The 16,136-nt window shown below is 42.5% G+C and overlaps 1 protein-coding gene across 10 annotated transcripts in view; it reads left to right on the top strand.

Annotated features, from left to right (window-relative positions):
* Window positions 1-16,136, top strand: part of LOC121291639 (RNA-binding protein 4B-like) — a 109,199-nt gene that overhangs the window by 17,349 nt on the left and 75,714 nt on the right. The window contains exons 4-5 of one of the 10 annotated variants that reach the window (XM_041213098.1): window positions 8,259-8,999; window positions 12,146-12,457. The exons of 8 other annotated variants lie outside the window; for them this stretch is intronic. In XM_041213098.1, coding sequence (XP_041069032.1) covers window positions 8,259-8,992 — 734 coding nt within the window. In that variant the 3' untranslated portion in view covers window positions 8,993-8,999; window positions 12,146-12,457. Of the gene's footprint in view, window positions 1-8,258; window positions 9,000-12,145; window positions 12,458-16,136 lie in introns of those variants that run through there. One more of the 10 variants, XM_041213106.1, reaches the window with a different exon arrangement.

The raw sequence follows: 16,136 nt of genomic DNA on the forward strand, positions 1-16,136 counted from the left end.
GATGTTCTTGCTATAGAGGGAGTGCAACAAAGATTTACCAGACTGAGTCCTGGGATGGTGGGACTGACATATGAGGAGAGATTGAGTCGGTTAGGATTATATTCACTGATGTTCAGAAGACTGAGGGGGGAATCTCATAGAAAACTATAAAATTCTAACAAGACCAGACAGGGTAGATACAGGAAGGATGTTCCTGATGGTGGGGGAGTCCAGAACCAGGGGTCACAGTCTGAGGATACGGGTAGACCATTTAGGATTGAGATGAGGAGAAATTTCTTCACCCAGAGAGTGGTGAGCCTATGGAATTTGCTACCACAGAAAGTAGTAGAGGCCAAAACATTGTATGTTTTCAACAAGGAGTTAGATATAGCTCTTGGGGTGAAAGGGATTCAAAGGATATGGGGAGAAAGTGGGAGCAGGCTATTGAGTTAGATGATCAGCCATGATCATAATGAATGGCGGAGCGGGCTCGAAGGGCCAAATGGGCTACTCCTGCTCCTATTTTCTATGTTTCTATCATAGTTCTGCTTTAGGCAGCCACTTTTATCTGTCCTTAACGGCTCCATAAAGTTAACACAACAGTTCCAAATCCACTAGACGAAGAAAATACTTGAACCTAATGATATGTATATGTATTCAATCAATTATTTAAAATTGTGGTGTCATATTTTTAACCCCCAGTGGGACTGAAATATATTGAATAGACTATTTGGAGATAAATCCCAGATTGTAACCGGTTTCATTAAATGTGTCACTTTTCCAGTTTAAAAAAGCATATGCAGTAATGTATAGAATAATATAGTTTCACTATGGTCTCTGAGGAGGTCGCGAGGGTATACTGACATCACTGAGCAGGCAAACTGGGCGTAGTGGAGTGATGTCATTGGTTTTCTGCGCATGAGCAGGCAGGTATTGGTGGCCGTCTTGTGTTGGCAGGAGACACAGTGAAATTATGATGGGGAATAAGGAAATGGTAGAGTCATTAAACCAGCACTTCCCAAACTATTTTCCGACATGACCCTATTTTAACACTTGAAAATTAATGTGACGGACACCAACAAAAAATGGAATAAAGCAGCGGAATAACATTCGGTATTTAGTTATTAAAGTTCGCATATTATAAATGATCATATAACAAATGATGTGAATAAGAAATTCTGTTTTTTAAAGTCCTTTGTAAAAATATTATTGTTTTATGTAGTCACCAGCGCATTACTTCACCTGAGCTGCTCCAGCTCGTGGACGTTGGCTAAGAAGCAGCAGAAGCACAGGTTCAGGGTCTTGAGGTGGCTGATTTTGGAGCCCAGGTCATTTCGCAGCACCAGGGTGACAGAGTTGGACTTAGACTGGCTTCAACTCAGCAGTGGAGGCATCACCCCTGGGTTCATGGTTGGGGTTGGGCTTCAAGGCTCTGAAGCTTCCATAGGCAGGAGCCCATGGCCTGGGAGAGGGAGACCAAAGAGGAACAAAGCAAAGGCAGGACGATCTGGACCTCAGTGCTGCTGTAGGATGCAGTCTCTGAGGAGAGGGAGCTTGGCCTAGAGCCTAATGCTGGTGCATGATGCACTCTTAGAGGAAGAGGAACTTGGTGTGGACATTGGCGCTGTGGAAGGGTGCAGACTAGGAGGAGAGGGAGCTCAGTCTGGGCCTTGGTGCCGGTGTGGAGTGCAGCTCGGTAGGAGGGAGAGCTCGACCTTGGCTTCCTTGCTGGTGCTGGGTGCAGCCTCACCTAGGGGGTATTCTTTGGTGGGGGTGGGGTGGGGGTATTAAAGTAGTGAAAGTAGTGTCTAGCTAGGCTTCAGGTTTTTACCTTTTTATCTTTTAAAATTCATTACTATATTTCCCGCAACCTCATTCACTGTTCATGCATTCTTCATCTCTCAGTTTTTGAAGCGTTGCATTGAACACATACTTCGTATCAGTCTTCATGGCAAAAGACACAAAAACATTGCAGAAATAATGGAGTGCCAAGGGATCTAGCAAGAATGAGGAACATACAGATCTGTAGAGAAATAAAATTAGAGAAATGAATGCGACAGTGTCGACAAATTCCCTGGATCTGAACATCTGCATCCTTATACTTTTAAACAAAGGTGACTGCAGAGATACTGGATGCATCGGTTTTGACCTTCCAGAATGCCTAAAATTCCCAAACTGTTTCCAAAGATTGGAAGGAAACAAACATAATCCCCCTATTTAACTAAAGAGAAAGAGACAAAATGCAGAACTATTGCTCATTTATAATCAGTAGTAGGCAAAATGCTAGAATCTATTAGGGATATGCTAAAAGGAAACTGAGAAAGTCACAGTATAATTAAGAAAAGACAATGAAGGGGATTAAGGGGAAACTAGCAATGTAGTGTATTTGGATTTTCAAAAAGCATTCAATAAGGTGTCACTTAAGAGATTACAACACAAAATTGCGACTCATGTGATTGGACGAAATATATTACCATGGATTGAGGATCGGTTAATGTTCAGAAAATAAGAGGAGATTTTTTGAGTTGGCAATCTGTAATTAGTAGAGTACCACAGATCACTGCTTGAGCCTTGACTATTTAGAATTATTATAGATTTAGTTGAGGGGACTGAGTGTAATGCATCCAAGTTTGCTGACTGTACAAAGTAAGTGATGAGGCTGCAGAGTGGTTATAGGCAGTTGGTTTCTATTACAAAGGATTGTAGTATAAGAAGAGTGAAGAGCTCTTATTACAATTATGTGGGCCTTGGTGAGGCCACGCCTGGAGGACTGTGTGCAATTTTCCCTTGAGGAAATGCAGTGAAGGTTTACTAGACTGTTCTGGGGTGAGGAGATTGTCCTATGAAGAGAGAGAGAGAGAGAGACCAGGTCTGTATTCTGTGGAATGTAAGGTGATCAAATGGAAAATTATATTTCTTCAGGGGTTTGAGAAGGTAGATGCTGAGAAACTGTTTCTGCTGGCTGGGGAATCGAGAACATAGGGCACAGAATGCAAAGAAAAGGCTTTCCATTTAAGATGGCAATGAGCAATTTCTTCCCTGTGTGTCATTAGTCTTTGGAGTACCTCTTCCTCCAGCTTGCAGTGGCGGCGGGGTCACTAAATATATCCAAGGCTGAGTTAGAAAGATTTTGATTTACAAGGAAGTCGAGGGCTTTGGAGGATAAGGCCAGAGAGTGGAGTTAAGGCCACAATCGGATCAGCCTTGTCTTATTTAGTCGTGGAGCAGGCTTGAGGGACAGAATGACCTACTCCTGTTCCTATTTCTTATGATCTTGTGTCTCAGAATAAGGAGCTGACCATTGGGGTTGAGATGAGAAATTTCTTAACCCCAGAGAACAATAGATGCTTTGACACTGAGTATATCCAAGAGAGGTTGGTAGATATTTGGGTGCACTGGGGAATTAAGGGATATAGGGCGAGTGTGGAAAGGTGGAGCTGATGTAGAATATTAGCCATGATCTTGCTGAATTGGGTAACAGGCTCAAAAGGTTGAACGACCCTATTCCAACTCCTATTTCTTAAGTTAAAATGATGATACAAAGGTTTTCCCAAAAATGTGCAGAGGTGGGAAGTAAAGTTTGTAGGTTGCAAACTTTTTTTAATGTAGCTAGATAGATTAGAGTATATGTTTGTACCAACCATTACAGGAAAACTAAGTTAACCAATGCCTTTAATGTTTTGTGATGTATCTCTTGTGTTCCTCTTGATTCATTCCATCTGCTTCCAAGGTAATAGACTCTGCGGTCATGGTGTTGAGTGTTCAAAATATTCTTTTTAGACAGAACCCATGTTTGAGAGAATCAAAACAGGAATTGTACTGTTGGATGCTTTAATATTCAAGCAGACACGATATGAAAATTTCAATGACCTGCATGTTTTGTTAAAATCCTAGTTACTCTATTGCTTGGGGGCGTCAATCAATCAGACACCTGAGCCAAAAGGGGTGAAAGGTTGCTTGAGCTTGGCAGCACTGATTATTTTTTATGGGGATTTGGGGTGGGGTTAGGGTGACTGTATTCCTCTTCGACCACAGTAGAACATGGTATCCTTAAAAACCTGTAAGTTGCCATATTGATCCCCTTCCTGGATTGAGGATTCTTGCGGAGGATCCATCATTTTTGTGGAAGGATGTTGCTGATAACGTAGCTATATTACAACAAGGATAAAGTTGCTTGCATTGGTGAGGTGATATGGGCAGAATAACCTCTCTAGTCTGGGCTTCGTTGACTGACTAGCTTCTATGAGCCGGGGGGCACATGACATCAGTGGAGCAGGCTAACTTTTCTGAAATGGGATTTTTCACCCTCTTTCTATTGCTACGCGTGCAGTACCTATAATGTCCCTGGGAGGTGTCTGGTATACTATCTTTAAATGCCAGCTTCTTCAGAAGAAGTAACTCAGATAAATCACAGCATAAAGAATCTTGTAACCTAATTGATCAGGCGGTGAGGCTAAACCAAGCCCATGGAATGGAGCAATCTCAGTCTATTTAGTCTGACATTTGCTTCCTTCCTACTTTGTGTTCTATCCCATTTTTTCTTCAAACTTATTTAATTTGGTGTATCCAAATTTCCTCCATTTTGCCACTCAGTCATGTCCAGTCAATCGGTGCTTGTCACTCTCCACAAAGTGCCTCACTCTAGTCTCAATACAGCTCGCCATATTGAACCACTTATTTTTAACCCTCATTATGGCCTACTTCCAAAGCTTCACTTTTAAACACCATAACTCATTCTGCAACGTTTGAGGTAGCACATTCCACATTCAAGCAATTATTTTTCTGGATTCATTTTTAACCGGGCGAGAAAGTGGAGTTGAGGCAAAAGATGAGCCATGATAGGATTGAACATCAGAGTGGGCTCTAGGGGCTGTATGGTCCACTCCTGTTCCTATTTCTTATGTAAGCTTAGCTCTGTCGAAATTGTGTCCCTTCTTCTGGGTTAGCTTGTTAAATGGAGAGCCAGTGCTCACATACACCTTCATTATTTTCAACTCCATTATTATTTTAGTCAGGTCAATTCTAACAATCTCACCTCCAAGGAATAAAACATATATTTTCCCATTGTGGCACCATAATTCTGTTTTATCTTTGTTGGATTCCTTTCTGTTTTGGACATTTTTGTTTTGCTGCTCAGTTTAGGAAGTTTCAATAAATGTGTCTTGCTTAATTTTGGGAACATATCACCCTGAGCAACATATCACCCAAGGAAATGCCCAAAATGGAAAGGAGTACAACTAAACTATCCCAGTAGATAAGGGAAGACATGAGGGAGACGATATCTGTGATTCAATAACTGACAATGCCTGCAATATATTCCCACCTCTACTCTCCCCAGAATTCAATTATCCCTGGAGAAAAGACTGAATGAATATAAAAGCTGTGTGCCTTCTCACCCATGCCGCTCTGCAGCATAAATTTTCTTGTACGTGCTCATGAGCCCTGGGATCCGCATTGCTTACAGGAAATAAGCAAACAGCAGCACTCTGTGCCCCCTGCGAATTGGTTTCAAAATATGCGGAAAGGTGTTTAGCCTTGAGTTCTGCAGCTCTGTGACCATTCCCTTTTCTTTTGTCTCATTGAAGTCCTTCTGAGCCCATGGATCCTTGTGATGTTTAGATGGAATCGATAAATGACTGTCCTTTTTAAAAGCTTGTCTTGGCCTGAAAAAAATACTTCATTGCCCAGTGCTTTGAGCCTTTCTACTCTATAAAGTTCATTTTGCTCTACTTGTATTTAAGTTGCTGCTTAAACTGAGCAAATAAATTAATAATAGTATCCATGCTCGAGGATTCTTGACATTTGTAGAAAAAAAAATTAGGTTTATATTTTGCTTCTTTCAAAACAATCTAAAGTCCTTGCTCCCTCTTCCATCCTAGACAACGCAACCACTGATCCTTTTAAGATCTGTTTGCAGAGATTTGCTTATCCTGCATCTGACCCAACATCCCCAACCTGCAGAGAGAAGAAATGGCATTCTTTCTTTCAGTGGGGTTGCATACACTGTCTGGGAGATTTCTGTAACCTGCTCTGCAATCTGCTCCTGCTTCACTGGTGTTACTTCAGGATAAATACAGTGGAAATGATGTTTAAACATAGAAAAAAGGGTGGAGAACGGTAGGTGCATGGGATATGAATCTCATAACGGTAGCTCAGGAAAAAAATAAACTAAACTAAGCTCTAAACTAAATCTGATCACAGTAATTGCAGTACTGTTTGTTTGCTTCCCTATTCTATACCTCTTGGGTTGAAGCCTGAATCACAGAATCACACTGCAGAAGAGGCCTTTCAGCCCATTGAGTCTGCACTGATATGTGAGAAACACCTGACCTACCTACCTATTCCCATTTACCAGCACTTGGCCCATAGCCTTGAATATTATGACATGTCAAGTGTTCATCCAGGTACTTTAGTGAGGCAACCCACCTCCACCACTCTCCCAGGCAGCGCGTGCCAGACCATCACCACCCTCTGGGTAAAAAAGTTTTCCTCACATCCCCCATAAACCTTCTGCCCCTCACCTTGAACTTGTGTCCCCTCGTGACTGACCCTTCAACTAAGGGGAACAGCTGCTCCCTTGTCCATGTCCCTCATAATCTTGTACACCTCGATCGGGTCGCCTCTCAGTCTTCTCTACTCCAGTGAAAACAACCCAAGTCTATCAAACCTCTCTTCATAACTGAAATGGTTCATCCCAGGCAACATCCTGGTGAATCTCCTCTGCACCCCCTCCAGTGCAATCACATCCTTCCTATAATATGGCGACCAAAACTGCACACAGTACTCCTGCTGTGGCCTCACCAAGATTCTATACACCTCCCAACATGATCTCCCTACTTTTGTAATCTATGTCTCGATTGATAAAAGCAAGTGTCCCATATGCCTTTTCACCACCCCGCTAACATGCCCCTCCGCCTTCAGAGATCTATGGACACACAGGCCGAGGTCCCCTTGTTCTTCAGAGCTTCCTAGTGTCATGCCGTTCATTGAATATTTCCTTGTCAAATTACTCCTTCCAAAGTGTATCACCTCACACTTTTCAGGGTTAAATTCCATTCCTGTGCCTTTTTAATTGTGTTTTGTTCCCTGCGAACTAACCTTTATTGATGCCCGAAATAAAAAGTGCAAAAGGCTGGAAATGCTCAGCAGGTCAGGCAGTATCTGTGAGGAGAAACAGAGTTAATGCTTCAGGCTGTTGACCCTTCATCAGAACTACTTACCTGGATACCTTTGGTCCATTGGTTATTTACACCTTGACAGATCTGCATTTTGACTTTAATCTCATTTTTTGTTCTGAATTAGCAAGTATGTTTCTTTGAACTTTGTGTGATACATCTGCCTTTGTTCCACCACTTAACCTATCCTATACTTTGGTCAAATGACCGCTTTTCATAACAGAGCCAAGGCACTGTGTGTTTGGCAGATTATTAGATTTTGGTAGCATTGCAGCAAAGTCTAACCCTGTCTTTGCTCAAATCTCAATTTACAACAGGAGTGCTTGGAAGTACCTTTTGAGTTTAAGGATACGGTGTTTAATGGGTGATTATGGGTCAGCTGCCCATTATACATTTCTCCCCCAATTTTCATTTCCAGATTTTCCACAAGAAGAGCAGTCTGTGTTTATTAAGTACTGTGTCTTTATAGATGATACTTGGTCCATGGCCATGGTATGGTTGCCTGAGGACATCAGAAGGACATTTTCTATTATATTTATTCCCTTATGGAGCCCTGTGTGTTGTTTTTTATTTTGTTTCTGTCAGGAGATTATATGGCTGCAAATGTAGGATGTGTGTAGTCATGATCCTCCAGCTATTAGGAATTTGGAAGACACTTGATGGACTGGCTAGTCTTTCTCTGCCTATCAATTTCTATTTAAGTCAGTGGAAATGAAAATTGGTATACATGCATAATGAATGGCATACGGACATGGTCCATTTTACACAATTTTCCCAAAGTCAAAATTCACTCCCCACCACCCCCCACCTCCCCGTGTTTTTTATTTTGCACTCCATAGCTTAGGGTTACAGGGGACACCTGTAGTGCTTGTACAAGTGCTCTGGCTGAGGTAAAGTAACTCATCACAGATTGGGAAATGAACTGTCCACTTTCCTAGACAGGCTGAGTACCACAATGAATTTGCACTGAGCAGTTCATTTAGCTGTGATATCTATATATTGTATTGGCCAACGAACTGAAGGTCCACGTTGATTCTGATCTGTCTGCCGGTGCTGCTGGTTAATGTACTTGGTACTGATATTGTATTGCGTCTCCTTTTAAAGGCAAACGGATGCAAGTTGAGCTCTCCAGGAGTCGGCTGCGGATGCAACCCGGGATGGGCGAAAAAAACGGCTGTTTCCGCTGTGGTAAAGAAGGCCACTGGTCTAAAGAGTGTCCCAAAGATCGCGGCGGTCTCGATGGCAATTTTGATGGCAGCTACTCACGCGATTACATAGATCCCTATTCGATGACCGCGCGGCCTATAACCGGTTTCGGAGAGCGCCCTCTTTACAATGAGCGATACGGGGTCGTCGATTACTACGAGAAATATCGGGCAGGAGCGTACGGAGCCGTGGGAGATCCTTACGGACGGGCAGCTCCATTTTCGCCTCTTGGCACTTCCCTGCGAGATCGTATCCCCGCTGCAGTAAACCCATATGAGCGGCGGCCACTGACGACTCCCACTACGTATTATGGTCGCGACAGGAGCCCTTTACGACGTCCACCACCCATGCCTGCCTTGAGCACTGGATATGGGTTTGAGCGCACAACAGTTTCTACAACTGTCTATGACCCTACAAATACGGCAGCAAGAGATCCGTACCTTACAGCCCAGTACTCTGCGGCACAGTACTCTGCGGCGCAGTACTCTGCCGCACAGTATTCTGCCGCGCAATATTCTGCCGCGCAGTATTCTGCCAGCCAGTACTCTGCTGCCCAGTACTCAGCCGCCCAGTACTCTGCTGCTGCTGCAGCTGCCGCCCAGTACCCTGCCACCCAGTACTCTGCATACTAACTGAAAGGTGAGGATTATTTATCTATGATAAGGCAGTCAGTATTCTCTTTAGCAGTAGAAGCTTCTACCTCATTCAAATGCCTATAAACAGGAGTTATGATCGATCTAATGCTTTGTGCATACAGTCTATCCAGCTCCTTACTACATGTTCTTGAATTTTTTGTATTGTGACCCACTCAGAGAAAAAGCTGTCATTGTGATTGGTAGTCTCTAAAACACACTGCTAACAAATCCACAGAGGTAGAGTTTGTGCTTGCCTGGTGTGAAAAACCCACTCTTACTTTCTGAGGACAGGGAGCTGATATGTAGTTTGCAAAGAGTTAAGGTGTAAGAGGCCCCAAATGTCCACAGAGGCACTGCTGGATTTTGGTGAGCTAAAACCACACATTGTGCTACAGCAGAGCACTAGTATGCTTTCTGCTGCTTGTCCAGCGTTGGCCAACCTACTCATCAGGGCATAGAATTTGCATGGTTATTTGGAGTAGAGTAGGAGGAATACTAGGCTTGGGGGACAGTTCGATTAGTGGACCAGGCTGGCCAGCCAAACATTAGCCCTGCCTTAGACTCCTGTGGACCTCTGGTCCAATCTGTGGCCTATCTTCCATTGCCAAGCAGACTTTGGAGGAAACATAGTTCCATAGAGGCAGAATTTTGTTTTCTTTGTCCAGCCCAAATCCAGATGTATATAATTCCTTTTGTTTTCTCGTGCTGAGAAAACTCCATGTAAAAATTGATGGCCTATTGTACAGGATAGCCAAAGATTAGAAAGAGTAGCAATGAAGGTAAGAGAAATTGAGATGTAGTGGTTAGGTGACACCAAGCTAATGCTTCAAAAACCTGTCAAGAAAGTATTAAGTTGTGACTGAGGGGTTAGATAGATAGAAGAACTGAGGCTAAAAGGAGCCAAGAGATATTTAGAAGCATCTATTGGCTGTTACCCGATTGGTGCAAAATTCGGCAGTTCTCTGTAGTTGAGCAATGCCTCGTTCAGCAACTCTCCATGATGCAGTTTAGTCAGCGTTTCTCAGTCCCTCAATGTGGAGGTTACTGAGACCAGGAGCCAGTTAGTAATCTATGCACATTACTGCAGTTGAACCCAGTCGCGCTCGTGCTTACGCATTCCAACAGTTACTGGACTGCAGTCAGTTCAGGGTCCCTGATAATTTTAAATTTTCCCTCCCTTACTAGCACAGGGATTCCAAGGTTACCTTTAGTGCTCCAGCTTCCAGTGAGGTGAGATCAACTAATTTGATACAGAGCTGGGGTAGATTTGGAACCTCCTTCACCTGAATGGCTCAGTACTGAGTAAAGGGCTTAATAAGTAAAGTGAGAAGATGAATAATTTTTAAATGGCCACATTAATACTAAAGAGAACAAGAAAGAAGTAAAACTGGGATGGGGTGGAGGGGTGTGAAATGTCAAGAAGCTTTCCTCAATTTGCTTCAGAGCAGGTGTTCTACAGCAGAATACATGGCTTGATAACTACATCTCTCTCAAGCAAATGGATGTGCGTACGTTGCCAAATTATTGGGGGTATCAAAATCACCAGGAGTTAAGAGTTACTGAAGAAAATCAAAACACAAAATTGAGAGTACTGGAAGCCTGAAATGAAAAATTGCCTGTGCTGGAAACTCACAAGTTTAAAACACAACATCTTAAAGCAAAAAATGAGTGAATTTCTGGTGGATGACAGTTTTAGGCCTTCAGACATCTAGTAGGTAAGGGCAGTAGTTGGGTTGCACTGACAAGAAGGTTCTGAGATCAGTCTTTGTTTGTGGAGCTTGTTGATCTCTAGTGGGGCACTGTTAAAGGAACTTCAGTTAGTTTTAAGTGCCCATAGCAACAAGAAAGGAGACCCCTTTTTCCCTCCACTCTTTGATGGTAATCTAGCAATTCTCCCGCTGGAATGTATTGAATGAGGGCCTTGTGAAATTTGGCTTTACTGTGGTTGAATTTCATATCAGCACCTTCAATTTAGGCTTGCACTTGAACAGATCAGGGAATGACCAGTGATCAGTGCCCTTGGACTGCTGCAGCAAGACTCATGCCGTAAGCAATTGAACATCGTGACATTTTCAAGTATCTTAAATAAAGTTGATGCTCTGTGATTCTGGGCTGGATGATGTGATCAAGTGGCATGCAGAATATGTCCCGGTGCTCTATTTAACAGTTGGGAGCTATTGTTCAGCCCATTACACATTAATGTGTAATCTTTCATTCTATGAGATCATTTGTTAGCAAAAAAAAAACACCTGGCTAAAATTTTTTGGCTTTGTCTGGTGATAGAACCAAGAGATCCTCGTGATTGGTTACCTCTTGTGGCAGGTAATGGGTCAACAATCAGTTCATTGATTGGAAGACGGAAACGTTTCTGATATGTTGCTAGTTGATGCCAAGTAGACTTTGTTGATTTCACATGTTGCCAGCTGAGGTCATTTCGCTTGGGCTGGTCCAAGTTTGAGCATTGTACAGAAGTGTTACCATCACAGTGACACTAAACGTTTGAGGTGCCTCTAAGCCCACCTGAAATCAACTAACTCTTTGACTGAACCTCAGCCTGGGACCCACGTGGCTGAGCTACTCACTGGGTTAACACGTTGAGTTTCCTGCAAGTTAATTTTATGAACTGGGGAAATGGAGTATTGGCTCTCATCATGTTAACTTGTAATATTCCCACCACACTTAGCTGAAGTCTATTAAAGGAGAAAGTCTTGTTTGTTGTTATAATCTATTTACATTCCTTAACTGAACCACTGTATGTATAATATTCATATAGTGAGGCATGGTGCTCTTTAAAAGTAAGCAGTCTCCCTCTTCCGGATAATGTTTGGGAACAATGATCACTGATGTGCAGCAGGAACTTGAATCTTGGAAAGTAGATGTTTTGACTCCTTACTAGTTGCGCCTGTCACCGTTGGTGTATGTGTACTGCGGGATGGGTTCTAATGCCAGTAATCCGAATCGATATGTTGTCACATCTTGTGTGCAGTTGCCAATTGGATATCACTTGGTTCTGAATAAATTTTCTGGCTGGTTTAGAACAGGGAATGGAGCTTAGGTCGCGAGGTGGTATGTTTTAAGTGGTTTGCATCCATGCAGTGATGAGTTGAAAGGCCTGTTTTTAATCAATCTGCAATGTCCCTTCTTTCGCAGGTTTGCTTTGCATCGTGACGAGAGCCGCGGGTCGCTTGGTACGTGCAGAAACTCGGGTCATATGTTTTGCTTATTGATTTTAGCGTGGAAGATACTAGTGAGACACTAAATCTAAATATCGGTGTTAATTAGCTACTGATTCAACTATCTTCTCAACAAACTGTGACCAAGTATCTTTTTTTTAAGTTTTAATTTCTCTTTCTGGGTTTCTCCTTTTGTTTGGCGGGATTGGCTCATGTAATTGTCAGTCGTTTAAACCTGAAGCGTTTGGATTACCTGTAATATGATTTACAATAAACTATGAGTACTCAGCCTGAGCGTGTTGCGTCCATGTGAATCTTCAATACCGACCCACTGACCTGTGCGGATACTGTGCAGAATAATTATCTGATTTACTTATACACAATTTCAATTTGTGGTGTGTGCTTAAACTTGTGTATAGAATGGAGGCTAATATCGATCTCGGCAGATGCTGTGCTTTGCCAAATTGTCAATATACGTCTGTTGCAATTTCAGGAACAGGGAACATCCGTTGGCTTGTCCAACAAGCATGTCTATTTTTCAGTTAGTTCCATCTACTTGCCGTACCCTTGAATCCCTTTTATCTTCAGTGATCAGTTTATCTACCTCATGAATCATTGGCTGCTTCATTAGGTGTGACTGAGAGAAATTAACTGCCTATGCTACTGTTCATTGCTAGGAAATGATTTCCTCATAAGCACGTGTGTGGATGTTAGGCAGAAGCAAAATTTGCTTGGCTGTGACACCTCCTGCCATTGAATAATCTGCCAACACTGTCTGGATTCATGGGTGAAGAACAATTACTTGGATACATAGAACAGTGCCACAGCAATGATCAAAGCTTCAGCAGAGCAAGGGAGTGAAATGGGAAGAGGAGAGTGACAAATAAGTTGTTACAAGCTTTATTCAGTGCTCTTCCTCATCACCTAACACAACATACTTCCATAATTAAGCTGTTCTTCCTGAAGAACCAAAGCAACATTGTGCGTGCAGTAAGGTGAAACAACAGAAGGTAAAGTAAAAGACCTTTTTGCCTTTAATATGCACATTGCTAGCAGTATGAACTATCAATATACCTTTCTGATTTCTTTGACAGAACAACTCTCTATACTTTTGATCTCTTCAAATTGTACACTTAAGACTTAAAATTTGAATTAAGATGATTAAAACTAAAGTAACGTCCAGCAGATGCTGGATATATGAAATAACATAAATGTTGGAAACACTCAGCAGATCACACAGCATCTGTGAGGAGATTAGATTAATGAAATCCAACTTAAATCAAAGATTGAAAAAAAATGGGAGAGTGAATATTGTGCAAGCTTTGATTCCTGTGTATGACTGATGGGATTTGGCTGAAGTTGTTCTTGGTAGTCGGTGATTCTGAGCTGATGCACCCAAAAACTTCAGAATAAATTAATTGGCATCCTTTTGAAGAATAGATGAATGTTGAGTTGAAATGGGCTGTCCCTCTGTTTTGTTTATAGAGTGGGGATGGCAGCAGGTTAGGCAGAAGACAATGGACACTGCTCTGGCTGGCATATGGCATCTCTAAATGCCCTACCCCATTTGGAGACATTTGCAAATGGATTTTAACTCCTTTCTAGCAACACTTCTCTGCTATTCCAGCAGAGCTGTTAACCATTTAAATTAAATTGGTTAATCTTTCAGTTCAAAATAGCTGATGGAGCAATCATGCTATACTGTTATTGATGGAAGTAATTTAACATTCTTAGTTTTCTACTACATGGGGGAAAAGAATGTTACATTTATGCCCACACTAAGTTATGGTTAGATTTGGTGTATGTTCCCAAAGAGGTAGATTAAAAGCTCACTTGCACCCAAACGTTCTATCACAATATATCATTGCTGTGTGTATTTTATGAACTAAACTGCTTTGAAGCTTTGTTGGCCCTAAAGTTGTGCTTTGGAAGATCAGGACATTGTAAATGGTTCTCTTTCTTCAGTGTTGACTTTCTCTCCTTTTTAAATCTGCTGCCATCAACCCTCTCCTCAAAAAAACAGCCCTTGACCCCTCCAGCTATGCAACTACCATCCCATCTCCAATTTCCCTTTTGTCTCAAGTCTTGAACATTTTATTGCCTCCCAATTCCACTCCCATCTTTCCCAGAACTCCATGCTTGAATTGCTATAATCCTGGTTTCTGCCTATGCCACAGTACCGAAATGGCTCTTCTCAAAATTGCAAATGTCATCCCATGTGACTGACAAAGGTAAACTTCCCCTCCTTGACTTGACTGCAGCCTTTAACATGGCTGACCACACCCTTTAATCCCTTTAATTAAATGAAACAGCTTCGCCTGGATCCATTATTATGTATCTGATTGTATCCAGAGAATCATTTGCTCCTGGGCCATGACCTCTGGTGTTCACCCCCATGGATCGAATCTTGGCCTCCTCCTATTTCTCATCTACATGCTGTACATTGGTGACATCATCCTTATTTTTACTTGTAGCTACAGTATTTATATGGCTGTTCCAATTCAGTTTCTGGCCAATGGTAACCATGTTGATAGTGGGGGATTCGATGATGATAACGCCATTGAATGTCAAGGGGCGATGGTTAGATTCTCTCTTGTTGGTGATGGTCATTTTCTGGCACTTGTGTGGCGTGAATGTTACTTGTCGTTTTGTCATCCCAAGCCTGGATATTGTCCAGGGCTTGCTCATTTGGACACAGACTGCTTTGATATTGGAGGGGTTGCAAACAGTGCTGAACATTGTGCAATCATCAGCGAACATCCCCACCTCTGAGCTTATGGTGGAAGGAAGGTCATTGATGAAGCAGCTGAAGGTGGTTGGGCCTGGTACAGTACCCTGATGTCCTGGAACTTAGATGATTGACCTCCAACAACCACAACCACCTTCTTTTGTGATAGATTTGACTCCAGCCAGAGGAGAGTTTTCCCCCTGATTCCCATTGACTCCAGTTTTGCTGGGACTCCTTGATGACACACTTGGTCAAATGCTGCCTTGATGTCAAGAACAGTCACTCTTACCTCACCTCTGGATTTCAGCTCTTTTGCCCATGTTTGAACCAGCATTGCAATGGGGTCAGAAGCTGAGTGATCCTGGCGGAACTCAAACTGAGTGTCAGTGAGTAAATGCACAGTATTAGTTTTTGCATATACGCTGATGACACCTAGCCCTACCCCACCATTATCCCTCCAATCTTCCACTGTTGCTAAACTATTAGTCCATTCATCTGGAGTAGAGTACCGGACGAGCAGAAATTTCCTCTAGTTAAATATTGTGAAGACTGAAGCCAAAATATTTGGTTCCAGTTCCAAACTCCGTTCCCCAGCAACCGACTCCATCCCTCTCCATGGCAGCTATCTGAGATCAAGTCAATCTTTTTGCATCCTTGGTGTCATATTTGATTCCAAGCTGATTCCGACCTCGTGTTTGTATCATCACTAAGACTGCCTATTTCCACCTTTATGCTTCGCCTCATCTTAACTATTTCTGTTGAAAGGTTCTTCTATGCCTTTTTTCCTCTAGTCTCGACTATTCCAATGCACTCCTGCTGATCTACACTCAAACTTGAGGTCATCCAAAACTTCACTGCCAATCTCCTAACTCTCAGCAAGTCCCATTCCCCTATCATCCCTGTGCTTCCTGACCTACATCATTTCCCGGCCAAGAAATATCTCATTCTTTGCAAATCCCTCCATGGCCTTGCCCGTCCCCCTTTATGTAATCTCCAACTCCACGACCCTTTGGAATACCTGTGCTCCTCTAATTCTGGCCTTTCGTGCAATCCCGATTATAATTGCTCCACTGCTTTTGGCAGTTGTCTGGAATGCCTTCTTTACATGCCTGTGCATCTCGCCCTCGCTTTTCCCCTTTAAAATCTAAACTTCTGAAAACCTACTTCTTGCCAAATTCTGACCTAATATCTCATTGTGACTCGGTGCCATACTTTGTTTTATGATGTTCCTGTTGAAGGG

Source organism: Carcharodon carcharias, chromosome 19 (genome assembly GCF_017639515.1).
Source record: "Carcharodon carcharias isolate sCarCar2 chromosome 19, sCarCar2.pri, whole genome shotgun sequence".
In the NCBI taxonomy this organism is placed as follows: domain Eukaryota; kingdom Metazoa; phylum Chordata; class Chondrichthyes; order Lamniformes; family Lamnidae; genus Carcharodon; species Carcharodon carcharias.